Here is a 26,858-nt window from a genome sequence, read left to right on the forward strand (position 1 = left end):
AGTGTACACAATTTTTAGTATTATTAAAATTGTAATTTTAGGATCATAATCATTGTAATTTGAACCTTAAGTTTTCAGGTACCTGACAAAATTTGTAATACTTATTTCTAGAACAGAACCCCAAAAGTGCAAATTTCTACTTTTTTGTCACACAAACTCAAATGCCTTTGATTAGTTCTTATGTGTATAAATCCCAAATTCCTATTGCAACTGAGATGCTCAAGTAAAGCATAGACCCTACAAAGAATAGGGTCTATGAGTAAAGTAAATAATTTACTTGATCAGGATTTGAACCCAGAGCCTTTGGGCTTTTAGACAAGTGCTCTTACCATCTGAGCTATCAAGAAAGTTTCAGAGCAGTGAAATGAGCAGAGCGTCCAAAGCTCAAAATTGATTTGTCTGCAAAAATCCCCACTTTTACTGTATAGTGTATACAAATATTTATGTGGTGTTATCAAGCAAAATCAGTCTGAAGTCGTACATATTCAATTTTTAGTTTCTTATAGGATTGTAAACAGCATTTACAAAGCTATATTTGGATTGAATTTGGACAACCAGTTCAAAAGATATGAGCAGTTAAAGAGTTTCCAAAACAATAGGAAACAAAAGGAAATACTTCCTTTGTTTGGCTATAACTCAAAATCAATATTTCCGACTTGCCGACTGATTTTGCTTGATCACGTCACATATGATGTGTCACTCACCTGCTGCTTTTCCCTGGGAGAGATATCATCTTCATCCGATGAGCTGGTGTAAGACCCTGAGCTATAACTGTCTGTTGATGACTGCGACAGAGATCGTGAGCGCCTCTTTCTTCTGCTACCACGTGACGACTGCGACGATGTTCTGAAGGATATCTGCATGGGAAAGAGGCAAGCAAATCAAATAATAAGTTAGGTCACCAAGCATTAATTTGCTTATCTGTCGAGGACCAAAAAATGGTAATTTTTTTAAGTAGCTGTCAGGAATATAATGTTACACCATTGTCTTTTCAGAAATAGTGACAACATATGAAGCAAACTGAAAGGCTACATCCATCTTTGAGACTGCATCCCTTATTGGATTTGCACAGACTTCGTTATGCCCAGGCATAAAGAATTCTTAACCTGTGACACAAAAAATATAGGTGCACTGGGTGTCTATGTAGCATCTTCATTGTAGGGGTCAATTACTACATTTAGTACCGTAACATAAATGACATTTGTGGCGAATAGTGTGGGTTGGGATTGACAGATCTCTGAAAATCCCCTTTATGTAAGCAAGTTGCGATAAAGCCTGACAGTTTAATGTCAAATGCAACATGAGGCACTTTTGAACATATTATTTCAAACACTATCATTGGTATTTAATTATTACCATTACCTTCCACCCGTCACTTGACTCCAGTAATTCTGGAGGGTTAGTAGCAGACCGTTCTGACCGAACTGGGATAGCACTCAAGTCGCTCATCCTCAAAGGAATATCTCTTAAACAATACACTGTAGTAAACTCGATATCCAACCACATGGACAATGCACTTGACTCTTATTACATGGCCCTGTGCTGGTGTCCTGATGATCATTATCACCATCCAAATGATATATTGATATTGATTGTATTGACTTAATAGTTTGATTGTAACAAATATCGTTAATTGATGGTACAAAAGGTTATCGATAGAGATAACAAAAATTACTCATTATATATGTACTTACCCTGTAAATGACCTCATTATACCAGACCTTATACATGCACATTGCACAATTATGCGTTATTAACCATTTTATAATTAACATGGCTATTGAAGATAACGATTAAGGTCAATGTATGGCTGGGCATCCCAGATCACAAACATTTCATGGGGTTTAATGTTTGTTTGCCAAGACACACTTGGGTCCTGATGGGACCAGGCTCAAACAAAATGCTCAAGCCAGTACACCATTACAAGGTAAGTTTTGCTATTAACCGACTTGGGATATACAGCTACCTCTATACATGCCTATGCTCTTTATTTTTAAGTGTTTTGCTCCTGCACCAATCCATCATGCTAAAGTACTATTACCCATTTTTAAAAACTGTGATCATGAGCCTATATCGTAAGGCTGTACTATGTAATAATGAAACACCTCATCACCAGATTTGAAATTGGACGGCAGATTGCACATTATGTGTTCTTGATTGGCAGTATCAAGGAGCGCAATGAACACACTCCTAATAAATGTGACATGAGTACTTTCTAGGAGGGCTATCAATTGCCCTCCTTAATACTCATGACCTTTTGTTGCATTAGCAGTGGTTTTATGACTGTTATCAACTTAGAAATTTGTCTTCAAACAATGAGATAAGGGAAGTTGTACTTTATCTAGTAATCTAGTTAGTATTAAGGAGAACAATGAACCACACTCCTGACAATTTTGAGGTGAGACTTTGAAGGGCTATCAATTGCTCTCCTAAAAATTCCAAGTTGATGCATAAGCAGATGCTTTATGATCTTTGAAGTTTACATGCACACAATGAAATGACTAGTTAAACTGCATCATTTGACTACTACCCTCATAAATATTTATTCAACATGCTCATTTTTGCTGATTTCACTTTACTATTCACTCTTCAATCCATTAAACAAAGATGCTGAAGAAGAACATGATGTTCATCATCATCAATCGGCTGCAGAGCAGGCAACTACAAGCTTTCTCCAACTGTTACCATCTTGGGCTAGCGAAACAATTTTGTTTGGCTGCATTATCCCTTCTGTATCTCCCAGGTCTCAAACGGCTTGCTTTTTGATTCAATTGCAGTTTCCAGAATGCTGCCCAGGCTAGTGCTTTTCTTTCTTTTCTGTTAATATTATAATATTAACAGCTACAAAAACCTTACATGTGCATTGTGCACACATATAGCTCTAACTATACTCCATGTTAGGGTTTGCATTCTAATCTAATCCACCCAGGTTCTTGGGCAAGTTGTGGAAGTTTCATGGATGATGTTCTGTTCATGAAACTTGACAGAATTCCTTGCACAGATAGATGATCAGTTTCATAAGAACAGACATAATGTATGTACAGTCATTTGCAAAAACTCCCAGCAACTTTTTATGGTCAATATGTGTCCTTTGTCATTCATTGCACATTTATGGTGACTCAGTACTTGCTATGCTATACATCATTGCTGCACATGTTGTACAATTTTGTAAACCTTAGTGTTCCTCAATATTTTTGAATAGAGCGCACCGGATGGCTGTGTACAGACATGAAGTGAGAGTCGTGACTAGTATACATTATGTCATGTTCTGTATAACATAGCAGAGAATATTGCATGATAAACTATGTATCTTGAAAAACATACTAAAACGACAACACAAATTGAAGAATCAATGCTACTATTCAAAGATGCCTACTCCTTGACATTTTCAGGACAGCTTTTTCCATACTGATAAATCACAATATACCATAGGTATAAACAGAGAGTAAGAAAAACAGACAGTTACTAAACTGCACACTAAGCACATCGAACGCAAAATCCAAGACGATAATTACCGGAATCAAATTAGGAGTTATCCTTATAGACATCCTTGATACTCAACAAGATGTATCTGGTAGTGTTTCAAGATGGATGACTCGTACCACTAGCTAGAAGTCGGATGATCCGCTCGCCACCAAGCGTAAGAATTAAATGAAACACCTCTGATGACCGAAGTCTCCTTAACAAGGTTATCCAGGCAGAAAATCACCCTAACGATTTCTTCAGAGTATTCTCCTCGTGATGGGACGCAATATGTTACAACTCTTTCAAATTACGTGAACTCTTGTTCACTGCTGCTTTTCCCATTCCATATCCTGACACGTTTCTCTTGATTTCTTATTGCATTCAAGTCAACCCTGGGAGGTGTGGTGTAGCAGCACATGCACATGGTTACATTTCAATGTTACGTTGACTTTCAAAGAGCCAAACATGAGTTTTTCCACAAATACAATCAGCCAGTGGATCACAGTTAACCCATTATAAAACAAATGAATATTCTCATTTTGATAACTCATTTAGCATCCATCTCCTTGCAGAACTTGAAATATAACTGTAATAAACTCAACATACGATGGAAATCCAATTAAATTACTCCAACACAACCTAGCAGTGGTTCTTAGGTTTTTAATTAAATTCAGTGTTTATTTAAAGCTTGATTGTTTAACAATCAGTTGAATCGTTACTACATGTAGGTAAACATAATTGCTACTTAATTCATGGTCACAGACCAACCAAACACGCACATGCAACCCAACTTATACAGTGTGTCAAAAAAATAAATATTACAAACTATTCTGGCCCAAGTCACGGCTAAGATCTGTAAATGATTTTTCAAATACCTTCAAGGTCTTGGGTATTTGTAAGGTGCTATTTCTGAGAGTCAAGCTTAATTGCCCAAACACTTTTCAATTTACGAGTCATAAGATAAAATCTACCCGCAAGACACTTTTCAGTACATGACGGTAGATGATGCAGACATGCACATAAGCCCACTGGAATCCGTATCCTAAGTATAAATTACAGTTATAGTCAATTAAGGTAAAATTGTCCAAAACAATTTACCTAATGCATGTAACATTTACACCGGGCAATTAAGAAAGACAGTTTAAAGAACAAAATGTGTCTATTTCTAACTAGGACACCCTGTACATCACATCCACTTGTTATGCTGAAGTCGCTATTACAACTCTCGGACAAGTCACTGAATCCCTGTATCTACATGTACAAAACAAATAAGGCCAAATTAAAAAAAAGGTTTTCTCAAAGCTCCCGCTTTCAGTAACTAGTATTTTAGTTTATTCACCCGCAAGAAGTGTAAAAAATATGACTGAATGCTGTTTTTACAATTTTAGGCCCCTACTTTTAGAACACTTCATTTCAATACAATAGCAGTATCACTTTATTGTTCAATACAACACTTCCTACAGTAGAATATAGACTTTAAGGTTTTTTCACATTTGAAAAAAATCTTTGGAAAAAAAAACACACTTCGCATTAATGTTTCAGAGTTGGAGAGCTTTGAGACAAACCTTTTTTTTAATTTGGCCTAACCATAAGGGTTTTTGAATTTATTTAAGACCATTTTACTGTCACTAAATTCAGAGAAAAGATTGTTAAATTACACACTTATCCTGATCTGTGCACTCTAGGGCACCATGATATCAATAATTTAATAATATATCCGGCCATTTGCTATAATGGGTCATCACACTAACATGATAATGCAAATTCAAGGCACAATACATCTAACATTATTTCAATAAAAATTCCTTTAAAAGGAATAGGGCGAGCCAATGAATTGTCAAGATAAAGGTGCAGTTCCATATTGATAAATCCAAGTAAAATAAAAAACATGTTTCACGTCCAGGTTTTTGAAAAAAAGGAGGAGGAGGGGCCTTTGTATTTTGTATCGCAGAATCGATGTAAATACCCATATGTAGAGCTATTTTAGCGTGCACAATAATGCCTGCAAAAAGGAGGAGGCCTCTTTTTATTTGTTGTTCTGAGGGGTAGGCCCCTCTAATGATCTCAAAACCTTCCAAATTGTTTCTTGTAGGCCTATATTGGGAAGGCTATAGAAAGCATCTCAACTTCCTAGACATAATTTTTAAAAAGTTCTAACTGAATTTCAAAATATAAAAATATAATTGAAGAAACCTCCAAAAAGGAAGCGGGAGGGGACGTGAAACATGTTTATTTTTTATTTAACCTAATGCAATATTACTTTGATTTTCACTTGTCATCATTAGCAGAGGAGTGAAATTTTGATTGAAAGAATTAAACTAAGGGATGCACCATTTGATACTGGGGGGGTAGGAAGTTGAGGTCGGGGAATTTTTTGTCGCTGCCAAAGGCGGCGATTCTTTTTTTCGCCGCCGAAGGCATCAATTTATTTTTTAATATCATGCATTTATACACAGTTAGGTGGGGAAGGTTGTTATTTTTTAGAGTTGGTGGGGAAAGTTTTTTTTGCTCATGTAGTGGGTGAAGTTTTTTTTTGTTTGAAAAACTTCCTACCCCCACCCTGAGAATCTAATGGTGCGGCCCTAAGAAGGTTTGTGTTGGAAGTTATATAAATGACGAAGAGACCAAGGAGAGCAATCAAATTAGGACAACAAAATAAAAAAATAAAAAACCCTACACTATAGGACTGTACGGTACAGGCTACTTTTTAGTAACCCACCTTTGTAGGACTACACAACAAAATAGCCCTTCACCATAGGACGGTAAAATATTTAGAGGAGTATGCCAAATAAACAATGAATCACCACTCATGACTCGAGGTCAAAACCATTATGTAAATAAGATAATGGCCACTAAAATGGCTCACAGACATGAGTTCATTATTATGTAAATGAGATGTCATTGTTCAGTGTTTGCATGCGATCTCAAAAAGGGACATGTTGACATAACTTAATTGACTGTGTGGTTATAGTCTCATTAACAGATTTTATACGCTATAGTTGAACATCAAGCACATACAAGCAAGTATTTTGCCAGTATTAACCCTAACACCCAAAAATCTTACAAAATCTTACGATGAAAAAATATGCGCATGCATGAATCCCAGGGTCTGCGATGACGCAATCAGCCTAAGTGTCATATGCGCACGGAATTGCTGGCCGGGCAGCAATAACCCGTGTAGCTACCGGACCGTGATCGTGTGGTTGGCATGCGAGGGGTCAAAGGTTCAATCCGGGGTGCCAAGTCAAAATTCTTCTTCTCCTTGACTTTTTCGGATCTTCTTTGACTTCCGATCCCAAAAAGCAGGGTCCAGTGTTAGGGTTAATAAAACTATAATGAGGCTATTAATGTAGCCCAACTGTATGTAAAATCTGGCAATACCGCTAAATCTTAAAGAAATGAAAATATCTGTTGCAATTTTCGGATTTGCATAAAAGTAATTCTAGTTCATCCAAGTTGTAAAACAATTATTTCTTTTAATACAAACACATTCCTTGGTAAAACAACTTTATAGCACTGTTTGTATATCAACATGAAGTAGTAATGACAAATTTAAATGTACACTATCGCCTCTGTAGTTTCCTGATTACATAGACAGCACGATTATTTTCTGCAACGCTGTGAGGAATAAGTAGGCCAAAACCCATTCCAAAAAGGAAAAACAGTAAAGGGATAGATCTTACTATCACCACCTGACCTTTGACCATTTTTTTAAACCAGTTGTTCAGAATAACTTGGCCATTGTACTTGATGATTATTATTTCAATCAACTTTTAACCTGGTTATTTCAAGATCATATTGCCCAAATTTAAAATGGAAATTTCATGATATCCTACCCCCTCCACTCCATGAAAAAACACCAAACACAAAAAATAAAACAAATTCTACATGTTTTCCACTTGTTTTCCTTTTTTGTTTTTGCTGAATTCCTTCACATATTAAAGGGGCATTTGATGATCCACAGCCTCATCCCCCACTTTTCAAATTGTTTTATACCACTGGAAACCTCTGGCTGCATTGGTACAAAATATTCTTGCAGGTTAATTTGTTTAGCAAAGATATCATCAAATTAGAATTACGTTCTGGTATAGAATGTAATTCAACACAGATATGGAGCAGTGTATTACACATAATCATGCATAACTTGCAAATGCAAAATTGAAATCAACTGAAATTTTGGGCATACGCTTTTTTCGTGGATACTGACAAATGTCATAAAAACAAGATGACAGGATCATGAAATACTCCTTTAATGAGTATAGTAGTTCACTATACATGATAAAACATATTAATTTCACTCTATGCCATAATGTCAATGAGTGCAGATGCCATAGACACTTGTTTAAAATCAATGACTATCACTCTAATGGTGACACCACATATTAAAGAAGCACTTTTCTCAACAGACTAAATAAAAAAATTGCATATTATCTCGTGTTGTATGTGTACTGTCTGGTTTAGGTTTGGACAAGGATGACCTGAAGATGACACAACACATGAAAACAACTTATAAAATTTCTTTTACGCCTACTGGCTTGAATTACACTTCTTTATCAACATGTTCCATCTCTATGGATGCTACAAAGGTAAATATTAAACACAAAGTTTACATCATGTTGTATTACATTTATATTAGCTCTTGGTTTGTAATAAACTTGGAGCGCCTCAAGATGTTTACTCATAGACCCTGAATAAAGAATTGTTCAGGGTCTTTGGTTAAAAAAGCGTCATGACCCCTGTCACTGATGTTTGAAATTGTAAAATGATGTGCTGCTCTTTAATTGTAATGGTATTATACACACTGTTTTATATGCTACACTTGCAATAGAACCTTTGAAATGTTGGTCATGTTATGATTTGCTTGTTGTAGCAATAACTACAGGAGCATAGAGGGAGAAAGCAGTGAAATTGAAGGCAAATTATACAAATATTATTACGCTCTAGCATTTGCACAGTCTATATGAAGGAAAGGAAAGAATAGGGATTTGTTTAACAGCCATTGTCAGTAAGAATGGGACCGAAATGGGACTTTGTGATTCAAGTCGTCATGGATTTTCTTTTTAAAAAATAAGATGATGCATCATCAGTCCAAGAAACTACCCCCAAAATTTTAGCTTCCTCGCTCATTTCGTTTGTCCAAAAAAAATTATTGAAATTTTGGCCCCATAAACATCGTTAAATGGTTTACCAATTAGTAGCCACTAGAAAATTGTGCGCCAACGTTGGCCCAGTGAAAAGAAAACAGTTTTTGAATCCTTCTATGGGTATCATTACAATGATGCAAAAAAATTGTTGGGTTACCATTGGCGCGTCGTAATAATCAAGTTTAAAATATTAGTGAAAAGCGCCCTCGTGCTGTTTTCTGTGGCTTTAAACTCATTGCGCCATTAAGCACCCATGAAAAAAGCAAGTTGAAATGGATAAACTAATTATATAGAATCAAATGCAAATGCAAAATTGATGGGTGCTTGTTGGCGCAAGAAGAAAATGGAGGTCAAAGGTCAAATTTTCTAATTTTGAGCCATTTTTACGCCTCATTAATTTCATGCGCCAAGGTCGAAGAACAGAAAAATTTGTGTTCAGTGGTAAACAAACTGTAACTCTACTAAAAGAAGCAGTAAAAAGCTTGGGTCCTGTTGGTTTAGTATTTTTTATGATTTTCTAAATATCATCTTAAAGCAAGTAAACAGTAAATAATATGCCATGCCGTACTATGTGCGAACTTTAAGTATCCTCCACTAGATATGCCAACAAGTACCCATGGTGTTTTAACTTCAGTTAGTTTATTCAAGTGCTGTTGCTTGCATTTCTGTGGAAATAAGTGTGGGCGCATGTTGGCGCAAGGATATTTTAAGGGTCAAAGGTCAATTCAAAATCACAAAATGCTACTTTTATGTTAGTTTGTGCGACCAATATGCAATCTTCGAGTGTCCATATCTCGATGTGCCAACAAGTACCCATGGTGTTAAACTTCATTTAGTTTATCCAAGTGATGTTACTTGTGTATCTGTAGGAATATGTTTGGGCTCATGTTGGCGCAATGATATTTTGAGGGTCAAAGGTCAATACAAAAAACTCAAAATATGACAAAATGCATTCTTTGAGTGTTGGTAATTTCAATGCCAACAAGATCCCATAATTTTTTCACTACCTATGCCAACTCGATTTATTCAATTTCTTCATAAAAAGCCTTGAAGTTGGGATAATATTGGCATTATATATGAATATTTAAAGAGCCCAATATTACAAGTATGAGACCAACTTCTGCATTTTTATTTAAAAATGCAGAAGTTGTGCAAGCTTACATTGTATAATGTATAATAATAAGTGAAGAACAATATTGCATTTTGACTGCAATGAATCAATATACTTACATGTATACTTATAATATGTGCAGGCTTATAATATTTTGGAGAACATTTTTGTAAACCATGAAAACTTAAAATGTGTACCTTTCACTTGGTTTGTTGTGGATGGTCAAATGATCTGAAAATGCAGGGTAAGTTTTGATTTATACACATTCTGCATTCAACAGTATTAAAGTGTTATTCTTAAATTAAATATCACTGTGCCATGAGCATCCATAAGACTTAACAGGCAAATATACACTCCATTTGAGGTAGATATTGGGACAATGTTTGTGCACATTTTCACAGTTGCACAAACTCGCAAAAGAGTTGCACTTTGTGCTTTAGGATTGACCTTTGACCCTTAAAATGTCCTTGCGCCAACATGAACCCAAACAAATTTCTACATAAATGCAAGTAACAGCACTTAGATAAACTTATTGAAGTAAAAACATTATGTGTACTTTTTGGCACATCTAGTAGTGGACGCTTGAAGATTGCGTGATAGTTGCAGGAACTATCAAAAGTAGCATTTTATGGTTTTGGATTAACCTTTGACCTTAAAAATATCCTTGGGCCAACATGAACCCATATTAATTTCTACATAAATGCAAGTAACAGCACTTAGATAAACTGATTGAAGTAAAAACATTATGGGTACTTTTTGGCACATCTAGTAGTGGATGCTTGAAGATTGCATATTGGTTGCATAAAGTAGCACTTTATGGTTTTGGATTAACCTTTGACCCCTAATATATCCTTGCGCCAACATGTGCCCAAACTAATTTCTACATAAATGCAAATAACAACACTTAAATATGGTGAATGAAGTAAAAACACCATGGGTACCTGTTGGCACGTCCTGTTGTGGATGCTTGAAGATTGATGGAACCCCTATTTGGCCTATTATATGCTATTTACTAGGCTTTAGGATGATATTTAGAAAATCATTAAATAGTGAACCAACAGGACCCAAGCTTGTTTCTGTTTCTTTTATTAGAGTTATAGTTTCTTTACCACTGAACACCACTTTTAATGTTCTTTGACCTTGGCGCACAAAATTAATGAGGCGTGAAAATGACGCAAAATAAGAAAAAATTTGACCTTTGACCCCAATTTTCTCCTAGCGCCAACGAGCACCCATCAATTTTGCATTTGCATTTGATTCTAAATAATTAGTTTATCCATTTCAGCTTGCTTTTTATATGGGTGCTTAATGGTGCAACAAGTTTCAAGCCACAGAAAACAACACGAGGGCGCTTTTCACTAATATTTTAAACTTGTTTATTACGATGCACCAATGGTAACCCAACCATTTTTTTGTGTAATTGTAATGACACCCATAGAAGGATTCAAAAACTGTTTTCTATTTACTGGGCCAATGTTGGCGCACAATTTTGTAGTCACTGCTAATGGATAAACCATTTAACAATGTTTTGGGGCCAAAATTTAATTATTTTTTTACGGACAAACGAAATGAGCGAGGAAGCTAAAACTTTGGGATTGTTTTCTTGGACCAATGTTGCATCATCCTATTTTTTTTAAAGAAAATTTGTGATGCACTTGAATCACAAGAGTCTGAATCTTACAGACAGTGGCTCTTAACTTTTTCTTACATGTGTTGAAGACTATGTGGGAAGCATTATGTAAATTCCACGTACTGCTACTTCTTTTTTTCAGAAGAGTATAAAAGCAAACAAACTCCTTGTTGCTTTTCCTACACCAGCTGCCCTACATATTAAGGTTGTCTCAATAAATGATAGCCTTGTGCTTGTTTTACCTCATGAATGACAAATTACTCAAAATGCAGTATTGGGTGACATTTTTTAAAGACTTCTGTGTGTGTATTAGTACAGCAGTCAACAATGTCAATTACTGGAACCTTGCAACTATAATACATAGATAATGCTGAACTCACATATTTAGCTCTGGCGATTGTGTGGCAAGGTGTGGCAAGGTGCGGCAACGAATTTCCACCAGGATTGTAATTCTGGCCCTAAGCTCGCCCAGTTCTGACCTTGCTATAACATGATACTGCCAAAGCAGCATAGTTCAGCTATGGTGCGATAACCGCCATAGTTTGCTTCATCTAGAATCCAAATTATTAGGAAAATTGAATTCAAAACTTGGATGTAGAATGTTTGGGTGGTGGGCCTCAATGTGAGGTAGCAAACATTATATACCTCATATATAGATTCCTGTCATCTGATTGGTTGAATGTGCAGTCATTGAATTAACTATGCCCTCAAAATGAACTATGGACCGGTCCATGGAAATGAACTATGGACCGGTCACGTGCGTCCCGATCAAACTGCGCAATTGCAACATCCACGTATCCATTCGGTATATAAAACAAATATTCAGTTCCTTATAAGATAGTAAAAAGCATATACAAAACTGCATTTTGCAGAAAACTCCATTGAAATTTAACAACCAGTTACAAAAATATGAGCAATTAAAGACTTTCCAAAACAAAAGGAAACAAATGGAAATATTTCCTTTGTTTGGCTATATTTCAAAATCAATATTTCTGATTTCCGACTGATTTTGCTTGATCACATCACATATATTGGTTCCATCTTCTTTTTGAGACACATCAAATTGACATTTTCCTACATTGAAGCACGTGACCTGTATCTGTTATTGAAGTTATCTCCCATATTTGGTAATGGTAATCAAAGTATGAATAGCATTCAACCAATCATATTGTTGTTATCTTATTATTGTGCAACTGTATAGAATTGACACAATTTCCTACATTCAAATGGGTCAAACGAATCTCGTCTATGATTGAAGTTATTTTGTCTGTAATATCCCTACTGTGTATTCAGTTACCTGGACAACATCTGAGTGCATACTTCTCTTATTTTCTCTCCATTTTGTCACCCTTTCTTGATCTAATGCATGCATGGTTTAGACTTCAGAAAGCTTTTAGATGCTATTGTAATCTTGTAAACTTGTATGGATGAAATCTTTCACTATTCTATGCTCTTGATTAATGCTATTCAAAGCTGAATGCTTGACTATAAACTGTTTTGAAAGCATAGCATAAATAAATTAAATTGATAAAGCAGGGGTGTGAGAGGCCTTAGACAAAAAAAAGAGGAAAATTACTAAAAAAAATCTGACAAACAGCGTAAAATCAGGGTAAAAACACCACTGTGAAAACACCAAATATGGGCTGAAAATAAAAGAAAACACATCAATTTTGGCAATAAAAAAAGAGGAAATCAGCTGAAAGGAGGAACTCTCACACCCCTGATAAAGGGAACAAACCACAAACTATAATTAAAGACAGAGATAAAAAGAATTTATCGCGTCTGACGTCATCTGTCAATCAAATTAGAGCACGGTTTGTTTACAAGTGTTGTGATGATGACTTGCTGAACGCGGCGGTATAACCAGGCGCCTTATTGTTAATTTTGCACCTTCAAACATGCAAACCATCTCAAAAGTTAGGTCTTTATAGTAGGAAACTTTCTTTCGCGAAGGCACCATGTCAACAATGCCTAGAAAAGCTGCTTTTTGCTTTATAAAAGTACGTAATATTTCGCCATTTGCTAAATATTCCTTTTCTCCGATCAGCACCCGATAGATCGGTCTTCCTTTTACGCGCTATTGAACCTGTGTAAACCAATCAAGGATCGTAATTGACAGTGATATCAGACGTGATAAATTCTATTTATCTCTGTCTTTAATTATAATGGGAAATGTTTGTGCCATGCTATAATGAATGGTGCCAAATATATATATTTTTTATTAATGGAGATTTTACCTTTATGAAAGAGATGAAGAAATAAGTGCCTTATATACAGCAACACATCACATGTGACATCCTGAAACCCCAAAAGTGCACCTTTTCATTACCCAATCAATTCAGCATCGTCAAGTCCACCCACTGACGTAGCACATCTTCAATCCTATACAACTTGCATTTATGACATATATTCAAGCGGCCTTTAATAGTGAAATCTGGCATATTTATAAAGTGATTCCCAGTAGGTCAGACGTCTAGAGTTATCATTATGCAACATAGGAAGCCCACTTCTCAATACCCACTCACAATACCATGTGTTATATACCTCTCAATTTTAACACTACTTGTGTAGACCTGCACTGGGTCTACGATTCACCAGAAAGATCCATGCGACTTCCAAACCGTCGCAGTTATATAAATAAATTTCCTTTTATCCCGATATATTGAAAATACATCAAAAGAGCAAATTTCCTGCAGGTGGGAGCACGCAACACATGCATTATATATTGCTAGCATTTCTAACATGCTCATCTCTCAGGGCACATTACCGGCATGTGTAAAAAAAAGGGGGATATTTTGGCACAGCCATAGGGGAGAGCGGGTAGTGGTGGTGGTGGAGCAAGCAATTTTTGGCAGACCATTTTGAGAATTCATCACCCTTGGGTACAATCATTATTGCACAGCCCCTAATCAACTCTTGAGCTGGTTGATGTTAAATTTCTTCTGTTTAATTTCATTAATTTACATGCACAAGGCTATCAATCACCAGTATGGGACATTTTTTGCTCCAGTCCGTAATCCAACCTGCGCCAAAGAGCCAAAAACTTTCATTCACTTAAATGCCATTTGATTGTGTGTAAGTGATCCCTACATCAACCTGGCTGATTCAGATGACATTATTAACTTTCCTCTTTGCTATTTGTTTAGGAAGGAAGCCATGCAGTCCAAAATTTGACTGACATGCTCCGGAGTGAGTGAGTGAGTTGAGGTACGGTCAATCCATCCATCCTACAGCTACCTGTACTGTGTGTGTATTTTGCCAACCCACAATAATTGATTGATCTTCCTTCTCCACTCCAAGATCTAAACTACAGCAATTAGCAAGGGCACAGTTCTCTAACTCCAATACACTTCTATGTTCATTGATTGACCTTTGAATTCATGGTAAACTAACTCATACTTCAATTTGTGAGCTTTCATTGTTCAATAGACATGATAGAGGTTATAAGGAATATTGCATTTTTGAAATGAGACCATTTTGACTCGTACTGACACTGGCCAGCCCAGGATGAATATCATATTCCATATTGTGCATCTAATCAGAATCTGGGATGCAATTTAATCAGATATAGCCTGCGATTCTTCTCTTAATTCTAAGCCATGAGCTTAATACTAAGTAATTGTTTTCCTGTTCAATGCTTCTAGACCTTTTCTAAACACTTTGCAATTACAATACTGTTATGCTTAATGCTTGTCATAAACACCATAAGTGGCACTTAAGTGGCAGTAAGTTCGTGCAATTTTTTGAAAGGGAGCATCTGTCAAAAGCAATTTTTTAGTGTAAAAAGCATAAAAATTGGGACAAAAAAGTATGACTCACTTCCAGTTAGTTTCTGCATTCAAATCCAATATGGCAGCACCCACAGCATATTATCGCAGTACTGCAATATTACATCTGTAAGTGCATTTCAAGCAAGAATGTGATTTACTTAGAGAAATTCTACTAAAGTTTAGCAATGAAATGGATGGATGTTTAAGTTACAATAGGTTTTATCCATGCAATTTAGCGATCATGATGGTCAGCACTGATGCCAGTTTTAAACTTACTCGCACGATATGGCATGGTCACATTTCAGTCACTTTTTCATTGAAAAATATATCGGGAAGCTAGAGTACAACCACAGATCCAAGTAAAACACAACATTAAATACACGTGTATATACAATGGACCAATTGTGAAGATGGTACCGGGATCTTTCCATAACTCTGTATGTTTCAATGTCAATAATTACACATGACATTGTAGTTTTGTACATTGTAAATTGCTTGAAATGATCATCAAATCAAATACTGCTAGCTCAATACTAATTGTTAAATGAATTTAATTCCGGACACAAGAGATGGTCCAATTCTCATAACTTACAATCTTTAACTTATATGCCACAATGAGCTAAATGAATGTCCTTGACATTAATAATATGGTGTGTACTAAGAAAAAAGTCACTTCAGACTTGATTTTCTGCCAACATTGTAGTTCACTGCTAAATTATGTACTTTTACTGATGAATTCTAAAGTCATGATCCTTAGAAACTCAATCAACTACATGTACATATCGATGTATATAGTGAGACATTTGGAAGCAATTAAAGCATTGTGGTTGGCATCCCAAACCATAATCCTGCCCTGTGTGTGTTCTCATCACACCTAATCCAAAGATTCTAGCCCTTATCCTAACCCTAAAACATACCCATAGTCGTGTTCACATTGTCGGACGTACGCCCGGCGGAACTTGATCAACGTAAGTTGCTAGGAGTAGCGGTAGGCGCTGCTAGGAGTAGGTGCAGTGTGAATGATGGTCAGCCTAAGTTCCGCCAGGCGTACGTCCGACGATTTACTGGCGAGCTGGGTGTAACCTCCGCCAGGCGTAAGTTGCAATGTGAACGCTGCTACTCCTGGCACCCGGTGTAAGTATGACCTTTTGTTAGTCGGAACTAAGAAATTACATATCGCGGGTTGATAAAGGTCACAGAAACACCGGAAGTGGTAGCCAATGTTTACGCCGACCAGAAGTGAATGCTTGGTGGAACTAATTGGCGTAGTGCTAGGAGTAGGCTAGGTGTGGACACGCAGTACGAGTAGGGAAAATATTTGTGGAATTTTGATCAATGTTAGCGTAAGTTTATGCCGGGTGTAACTCAAAATGTGAACACGACTCATATCTTTAAGTTTACATAATGGATTCTTTTTTCACGTCAATATAAATCATTTAAATTCTTCTACCAAATTTAAACACACAACTCCAGTTACTCCACCCACAAATTAAAATAATTATAGTCCATTTCATGCATTACAGACTACTAATAAAATCATAAATTCATGGCATTATATGATTTGTATTTATTTGGTTAGCTTATTGATCTTTTCTCAAGACACTACATTAGTAACTCACCGCTGCACGATTGTAGCGTATCAGAGCTTCAGCCCGAGCTTTTAACATCTTGTCCCTTCAAATCCAAACCTCAGCTGAATTGACTTAGTACCAACAGGGTTTACTAACTGTGTCATTTAATCAATCCAATTTCAATTTTAATATTGACCAGGTATTCAAATGAATCTTTCTATTTCACAAATTATTACCTTTATTGCATCCAGCTGCAATAATGAACAATATTTAATTTAAATTTAGGGTGTGTAAAAGAAATGTTACTGGCAACTCAAGTTTTCCATTTTATGTGAATTAAAGGATGGTAACCAGATTAACAGTCTCAGTCCCTCAATTTTCCTCATCAAAACTAAGATTCAGCTGAAGAAAGCTTACATTTTTCTCATTTCCCCAGTAAACTTTAAAGCCATGGTTGGCATGTTAAATCAGAGACTTTATAATTAAAGACTGAGATAAAAAGAATTTATCGCGTCTGATGTCACTGTCAATTACGATCCTTGATTGGTTAACACAGGTTAATCAGCGCCAGAAAGGAAGACCGATCTATCTGGTGCTGATCGGAGAAAAGGAATAGCAGCAAATGGCGAAAAATTCCATTACTTTTACAAGGCAAAAAGCAGCTTTTCTAGGCATTGTGGACATGGTGCCTTCGGTTAAGAAAGTTTCCTACTATAAAGACCTAACTTTTGAGATGGTTTGAATGTCGAAAGGTGCAAAATTAACAATAAGGCGCCCGGTTATAAATCCGCTTTCAGCAAGTCATCATCACGACACTTGTAAACAAACCGTGCTCAAATTTGATTGACAGATGACGTCAGACGCGATAAATTCTTTTTATCTGTGTCTTTAATTATAGTGTATCTGCTCCATCAAATATGTTTTTATCTTATGAACATCCCTCTACCAGCTAGTTGTGACCGAGATGCATCATAGATCACAATGGAACATATTAAGAAAAGTAAATTGTGTGCAGTATGTGTGTGTGTATAATATGCTTACAAACAACCAATATTACTGCACATAAAGCTCGTTTGAATGTTGCCCCATATACATGTTATATAATGACATGTATGTTACAAAAACAATCTACTAATATAGGCCTATAGGTCATACATGATGTGTCTCACCTACTAGGGAAATACTATTTTGCAAACTGAATTGGGATGGTACGACAGATAGCAAGTAGAACACGTTTTTCGTTTCCGTTTTGTCCACAGAGAAATCATAATGGCAGAGGCTGAGCCTGTGATACTTAGTATTGGCATCAATTGCAATCATGGAAGATATGACACCTGAACAAGTCCAACAGTATGGACTGAGTAATACTATCAATGGTAATCATGCGGGTAATCATGGGCGATATGACACCTGAACAAGTCCAACAGTATATGGACTGCATGAGTATTACTATCAATGGTTATCTCCCGAGTAATCATGAGCGATATGACACTTGAATAAGTCCAACAATATGGACTGAGTATTACTATCAATCAGTACGACGGCAACTTCGTGACCTCTTTTGTTCGATAGAAAATTTTTACGGGTTGGTGAACACGGGTTACGTAACTAAATGTTGAAAATTTGGCCGGCAAACATGTTTTAGCGAAATAGCTCCAGAAATGGGAGACACGGGTCGTTTTTTGCTTAAATTGCATACCATGATCACGGATAAGATACCAAACATTTGTGCAAAGAACAAAAAACGAGTAAAAGTTGAATAATATTGAAAATAAAGAAGCTTGAACATGTCCAAAGTGGACGGAAAAATGAGAAAAATTGCATGTCACGATCACCAAAATGGTTATATCTACATCTATGAGCAAACACCGGTCGTATGCTTTTCTGTAATGATAGATATTAACTAACTTGAGCTTGTATTAAATTTTCAGCGAAAATGATTGGTGGAATAATCGAGTCGTAGGTTGGAAAGTTACTCTCAAAACGGCCCGTGTCTCAATCGTATGCGTGTCCCGTTAGTGACAAGTGTCACTAGCAAAATAGCAGCCCGCCTTGTCATTATATCGAATAATAATCGTCAGAATCGTCCAGTTGACTCCAGTGATATTTATTTATTCAAGCAAAATACTGCATTGACTTACAAAATATTGAAGTCAACATAAAAAGTAATATCACCTCATTTGACTGAACTTAAAAGCAGTTTTAAAAATATTATTGTTGATCGAGTCCCTGAATGAGAAATAAGATTGCAAAAGATACGAGTATGGTACAGCAGGTTGTGATGGTCTAGTGGTTGACGCCGTGGTTTGAAGTGCGAGAGGTTGAAGGTTCGAATCCTACAGCATTTCGATTTTTTTCTCTCTTGTTCTGTTAGGCCTATGGTGTATGTGTGTAGGCCCGTCAGTATTATGATCAATTGAAAATATTTCTATGCAACACGTTTGCAATGTTTTCTCTATCGTGAGCCTACATAATTATTAAAAAATAAGATAGCGTCAGCCATAATTTACAATTTCAAACCTGATATTTTGGCATAATATTATTTGTAATTTTTACACCGTTCTTACACCCTACTCAGACATACACATGATTGGAATCAGCGTTTCGTTGTCTAGAGTAACTTTAATTATCTTCAATAGAACACCATAAGCGGTCAAGATAAAAAAAATGGTTTCTTTCATTTTACCTCATTATTTCTGCTTCAAATGATCAGAAACCCTTCCTGAAAGTTGTTTACTAATATCATAAATATTTTCAAAAAAAAAAAAAAAAAAAAAAATACCGCTATGGTAGGATTCGAACTTCCAACCTCACACACTTCAGGCACGGCCTTAGCCACTAGACCATCACAACCTGCTAACTTATTCTCGTACCTTTTGCAATGTTATTTCTAATTCAGTGTCTCGTTCAACAATAATCTTTTATAAACTGTTTGTAAGTTCAGTCAAATGGCTTGAAATTACGTTTTATATTGACTACGATATTTTGTAAGACAGGGCAGTATTTTGTATGAATAAATAAATATCACTGTAGTCAACTGGACGATCCTGACAATTATTAATCGATTATATGGACAAGGCCGGCTGTTAATTTTCCTGCTGACACTGGTCACGAATGGTCACGCACGATTGCGAGGGGAAGCCGTTTTGAAAGCAACTTTCCAACCTACGACTCGATTATTCCACCAATCATTTTCGCTGAAAATTTAATACAAGCTCAAGTTAGCTAATATCTATCATTACAGAAAAGCATACGACCGGCGTTGGCTCATAGTTGCAGATATAACCATTTTGGTGATTGTGACATGCATTTTTTCTCATTTTTTAGGATACTTCGCGCACAATAAACATTCATTTTCTCCACAATAATTGGACGTTTTCACGTTACTGTTTGCCTTATACTCCATTTTTTTGATGTTTTCTGAAAAACTGCATTTGCCACCTGATTTTCAACATTACGTTACGTAACAGCAGAGGTCAAGCCCGTAAAAATTACCGGAAGTGAGCTAAGTTGCTGTCGTACTGCAATGGTTATCACCCGGGTAATCATAGGCGATATGACACCCGAACAAGTCCAACAGTATGGACTGAGTATTACCATCAATGGTAATCATGAGCAATATGACACCTGAACAAGTCCAACAATATGGACTGAGTATTACCATCAATGGTAATCATGGGCGATATTGATATGACACCTGAACAAGTCCAACAGTATGGACTGAGTATTACTATCAATGGTTATCACCCGGGTAATCATGGGCGATATGACACCTGAACAAGTCCAACAGTATGGACACCTGAACAAGTACAACAGTATGGACTGAGTAATGTGAGTATTAGTATTACTATCAATGGTACTACCCGGGTAGTCATAGGCGATATGACACCTGAACAAGTCCAACGGTATGGACTGAGTATTACCATCAATGGTAATCATGGGTGATATGACACCTGGACTAGTCCAACAGTATGGACTAGTCCAACAGTATGGACTGAGTCTTACCAACAATGGTAATCATGGGTGATATGACACCTGAACTAGTCCAACAGTATGGACTGAGTATTACCATCAATGGTAATCGTGGGCGATATGACACCTGAACAAGTCCAACAGTATGGACTGAGTATTACCATCAATGGTAATCATTGGTGATATGACACCTGAACAAGTCCAACAGTATGGACGAGTATTACCATCAATGGTAATCATTGGTGATATGACACCTGAACTAGTCCAACAGTATGGACTGAGTGTTACCATCAATGGTAATCATGGGTGATATGACACCTGAACAAGTCCAACAGTATGGACTGAGTATTACTATCAATGGTAATCATGGGCAATATGACACCTGAACTAGTCCAACAGTTTGGACTGGGTATTACCATCAATGGTAATCATGGGTGATATGACACTTGAACTAGTCCAACAGTATGGACTGAGTATTACCATCAATGGTAATCATAGGCGATATGACACCTGAACAAGTCCAACAGTATGGACTGAGTATTACTATCAATGGTAATCACCTGGGTAATCATGGAAGATATGACACCCAAACAAGTCCAACAGTATGGACTGAGTATTACCATCAATGGTAATCATGGGTGATATGACACCTGAACAAGTCCACCGTATGGACTGAGTATTACCATCAATGGTAATCATGGGCGATATGACACCTGAACTAGTCCAACAGTTTGGACTGAGTAATTACCATCAATGGTAATCATGGGTGATATGACACCTGAACTAGTCCAACAGTATGGACTGAGTATTACCATCAATGGTAATCATGGGTGATATGACACCTGAACAAGTCCAACAGTATGGACTGAGTATTACTATCAATGGTAATCATGGGCGATATGACACCTGAACAAGTCCAACAGTATGGACTGAGTATTACCATCAATGGTAATCATGGGTGATGACACCTGAACAAGTCCAACGGTTTGGAATGAGTATTACCATCAATGGTAATCATGGGTGATATGACACCTGAACAAGTCCAACAGTATGGACTGAGTATTACCATCAATGGTAATCATAGGCGATATGACACCTGAACTAGTCCAACAGTTTGGACTCAATGGACTGAGTATTACCATCAATGGTAATCATAGGCGATATGACACCTGAACTAGTCCAACAGTTTGGACTGAGTATTACCATCAATGGTAATCATAGGTGATATGACACCTGAACAAGTCCAACAGTTTGGACTCAATGGACTGAGTATTACCATCAATGGTAATCATGGAAGATATGACACCTGAACAAGTTTAAAAATATCAATTTTAAAAATTATTTGATATCAGAAGGGCTTTCCTCGTTTTCAAAATGCAATGCGATATGTGCCCTCAGGTTCCACAAAACAATATGTCAAAATGTTGCTATCCAAGCCCTTAAACTTGTTATTAAACATATAATTAAAGACAAATACTTTTTGGTCAATGTTAATATGTACTCAGGTGTTTAAAATATGCGCAACCCATCTTATGCGAGTTTAATACTAATAGGTGCTGGTGAATACTTTTTAACACCGTATAAAAGCATGAGGCATGAGCCAATGAATATTTCTACGGAATATAAACCGGGGCTGAATTGGAACGGGATACAAAGCATACTGGCTATCAATAGCCTGACCTTTTACTTGAATCCGTCTGAATTGATAGAAATTCAGGGAAAATGCTATTTTAAAATTCTACAAGATTTTAAAACAGATATTAATTGCCATGACAATTATATTTACCATTATACACAAACTACTTTAAATTCAATCCAAACAAATATTGTTTGGAATATTGGGATGGTTTCTTGTGTTGTTTATTTGATGCATATTTCACAGAAATCACCCACATAAAAAGGAAGCTTGGAGATATCACCATCTGGTCATTCTTTTTGAAACTTTAAAGGTTCACAATTTTCTCATGAAGGAAAGCCATTTGTTAGATATTATTTTCAAGGAAGTGGCCATTAAAATGATTGCTTGACCTACTTTTACCACGGTATAATCTAGTAGCATTAGACTACTACTACCTGTAGCAATTTCACATGTTTATTTCAAAGCTATCGTATTTGATCACGGATCATAAATGACCAATCACTGTTCACATGATATGATTTCAAACAATTTCCTTGACATTTTTTGATATCGTCTAAGATTTGCTCACAAGACATGACAAACATTTTTCATCTTGAGCAGCTCCATCAAAATTAAAATTATGAAAAGGCACACTTGTTGTTTAATAGGAGCTGAAACACTTTTATAGTTGTTTAATATCGATTTAATAATACCAAACCAGCATAATCAGGTCGGGATTTAATATTGCCATCAAACTGGCAAGCCAGGTTACTTTTTAAAAACAAATAAAAAAAGACATTAAAAGCTGACTATTGCATGCAAGGGCGCCTCTACATGTAGGCAGTAAAATACACAGGTTTTAAAACAACAAGAAAGTACATTTTACAAATATCTTTACTAATAAAATAATAAGCGGGCTGTATCTGTCTGTCTGTCTGTCTATCTGTCTGTCCGGCTATCGTTCCTTGGCTTTGACGATCGAGCGAAATTTCGGATATGGGTAGGTGACGGGAAAAGCATGTTGACTGGGTGGTTTTCAAGGGCCCCTCGAGGTCAAAGGTCATCTAGGGGCAAAATACCCCAACTGGATAGCAAAAGCAGCAGCAAGTGGATACAAAGATGTGTAATGGGCAACTATGGACAAGTTTCATTCAGCTTTTGGCTGTCTGCCCAATTTGAAATGCACTGTAATGTCTACCCAGAATGCATTGCTGCAAAGCTACAGGTGCACTAGTATGAATAAAAGTAGTACTTGGCACAAATATTTACAATAGGTACAAAATGCCACATACACACAAGCAGACAAAGCAACAAACAATTTCCATGCCTCAATCAAGGGGAAGCCAACAAATGAAAGAGCGCAGCATAAAAAGGCACTCGGGAAAGAGCGGAGCATAAAAAGGCACTCAGGAAAGAGCGGAGCATAAAAAGGCACTCGGGAAAGAGGCAAAGAGAGACATAACAATCATGCCAATAAAAGAAATAAATCTGAGCAGTATAACAAGTATCAGAAACACTATTTCTTAAACTATGATTGCAAATACATAAAGAATATTAAGAAAACTAATAATAAATACAATGAAAAACAACTGATAAAGGATGTTAAAAAACATGTCCACACTGTCCTGACTAATGCACACAACAGCCAAGGAAAAGCAAGCAATGCAAGCATCAGAAGAGAGAAATGAAAAAAATAATTCAAGTTGAATGCATAAAAAGAGTAAACTGGTCCACTGAACAGAGTGCCCACACCAGACCAGAAAGTGAGGGGTTCCTGAGAAGGCTAAATGTTTTTATCACTATCATCTGCGACAAATCTACTATTTCCGAAGAAGACGAGAACAGCGAGACAATCCTTAACCTCCGTCGTCAACTTCAAACTGTACTTCTTCAAACTGTTTGGACATTTGTAAGGTGAAAACAAAACAATAAGGAAACTAGATACCAACAAGGCAGTCAAGATAGCGAAGATACCACAATCAACCATTATCAGCCTTCAGAGACCTTTGTACCATCTAACAGCTGATATGTTGAATGCTGTTCCTGCATAGATCCCTGCAATCAGATCTCCGGCCAGCTTCAGCAATGTTATTTAGCTGTCTGGGCGCAACTTCTCAGCAGTCTCTACAAGATGCTAATTTCATGCTGTTAATGCCTTGATAATAAAATGTCTCAAAATGGTATATTAAAAAAAGCATCAATACAGCATCTTTCGCAGTACAATGTCGATCTGGAAAGCTCCCTGCTTACATTGTCAACTCAAGAACTGTCCAAACATTTCAAAGAAAAGGGAACTAACCACTTGATATTTAACCTCTTCATAAATTAAGGTTAAAGTCGATATTGTTACTTCAGTCACCATGTGGGTTGGCAGGTTAGTTGACAGTGTGATTTGCTTTTTGGCAGCTTTTTTACCAACCTAACGAAAGAGAAAGAAAAAGAGACTATGAACCAAGAAGCTGCATATACTGTAACTGCCATGAAAACAAATGAAAAAAGGCTTCTAGACCATATCAAATTCTGAAATATTCCAGCTCCTGCTTTGGTGATAAAGAAAATGTTAGTTCAAGTTAGCTCAATTGATAAGGCGTTCAACTATGGTGGGAGAAGTTGTGGATTTGAACCCCAGCAGTGGTTAGTACGCTCTTGTGTAAAAATTGAGTTAGCTTGAAATTCCCCGGGACAAGGAACTTACTGCTAATTTTCTCGTTGTAACCCGAAACTAGGGGAGCTGATCTTGGCTGCGTAGGTCAATTGTGGAATGTCTAGGGTGTGCGCTTCTTAGCTGCAAGTCCCTGTGTTATTTAATGGTGTATGGATGATGTGGGCCGTAGCGGTCAGCGAAAACCTGCAAAGTGTGCCAAGACTTGTGGAGCAACATGCCTGTGCATAGTGCACTATTTAAAAAACATTTAATCAAATCATCTAGTCAATCCTGCCGCATATCATGAATCTTGCGTGGACCATGATTAAAATATGTTGACCTATATTTGAACAGAGTCCCTCAAATCTGATTTTCTATGATCTTATAATCCAAAATCCCCCACACTAAACTAGCTCACGTTTCAAGAGTCTAACAATAATGAATAATATTGATGGATTTTTATAAGAACTGATTTGAATGGAAACCAAACTTTATGAGAGCATGTAATTTGTTTAAAACTGATGGGAGAACATTGAAGATGCTACTTTAGTCTCCACCTCACTCATCATTTTGTCTAGCTGTCTATTGAACAATGAGCAGGAAATTCAGCAAAAAAATACAGCATCTAGAAGAACAAGTCCAGTGCATAACTGCATACTGAACGATAACTAACGAAAAACACCTGCACATTTAACAAGTGTGTGTGTGTGTGTGTGGGGGGGTGACTATATTGTGGTTTAATTTGGACAGGAATTGCTGACAACTCTAAATTATTTTTGCATGCAGAGGGAAGCAATAAACAAATTAGAGTCTAAAAACTTCGGAGGCAGAACTGAATTGTGAAAAAAAACTGCAAGAAGAGTCGATTAAACAAGGTCCGCATCATGACGATAACTCAGTGGTTACATGATTGGCCCTGTGGATGTCATTGGCATTTAAAAATGAACTTGTTATCGTCTGATGTACTTAATTGAAATACTGAGTACCCAGCCAGCCAGGGACTGCTTATAACCAGTATAAGTCTCACTTAACAGGTTTAAGCTGTACACTTGCCCCATGTGTGAGTATAGCCACTTGACAACCTGCTCCACTCTGAACTGCAAATTGGCTAAACTGCCTTCCCTATTCAAGCGCACTGTCACTGTCAACATTCAATTTTCAATGTGACTTGTATAATATCTTTTTTTACATTGGGTTAAAAATGATCGCAAAACATAATCAGTAATAAATTTATTAAGGCTAGTTAGCTGTTGTCAAGCGAATTTGTCATATCATAATATCCTGTAAATAGTAATGACCTCGGGCAAAAATTGTTGTGGTTATTTTGAAGCGGGCTTGACGAGAATTCAAATATCACAGTTATACTTTTGTAAGTCTTGTGGTTCTTTAGTTATGATGTAAAGAGTGTTGAAACGAAACATCTTCATAAAACGACACATATCTCAAGAAATACAATTAGAGAATAAAGGTGTTTAAGAATACATAACACACTTTTTTATTTCTGTACTCATTCGAATCTTCCTGGTGTAACTTTTCATGAATTCCATATCTATACACTCTTAAAAAACTTTACTTTTTCTCTTCCTCAGTAACTTTACCCAATCCATGGTAGACACTTGATTATACAATCCTTACAAGCATACCTTCTTTGTTCCATCAATATCAGTATCTTGTTTGGGATTTTTTTGTGGTTCTTCCTGTGTGTGTGGTTCTTCTGATGCTTCTTGCTGTTGTTTCTCATTCTCCGCTGTCTCTTCCATTCCATTCTCCTCAATATCCGCCAAAACCACAGTAGCTTCCGCCATAATTAGTCTAGTATGTTTTCCAATTAGATATAATCCTCTTCAGACACCCTCAACCACCAGATTCAGCAACAGTCCACAACTGACACAAAGTAAGACCTTTCCCAAGTGCAGTAACAACAGAAAAGAAC

General features: G+C 36.6%; 1 protein-coding gene across 1 annotated transcript in view; it reads right to left on the minus strand.

The window, feature by feature from the left end:
* LOC140149042 (S-adenosylhomocysteine hydrolase-like protein 1) overlaps positions 1 to 26,858 on the minus strand; it is a 77,924-nt gene that overhangs the window by 33,070 nt on the left and 17,996 nt on the right. Inside the window, 1 exon segment of the mRNA XM_072171194.1 lies at positions 705 to 857. Coding sequence (XP_072027295.1) covers positions 705 to 857 — 153 coding nt within the window.

This window comes from Amphiura filiformis, chromosome 3 (assembly GCF_039555335.1).
Source record: "Amphiura filiformis chromosome 3, Afil_fr2py, whole genome shotgun sequence".
Classification (NCBI taxonomy): domain Eukaryota; kingdom Metazoa; phylum Echinodermata; class Ophiuroidea; order Amphilepidida; family Amphiuridae; genus Amphiura; species Amphiura filiformis.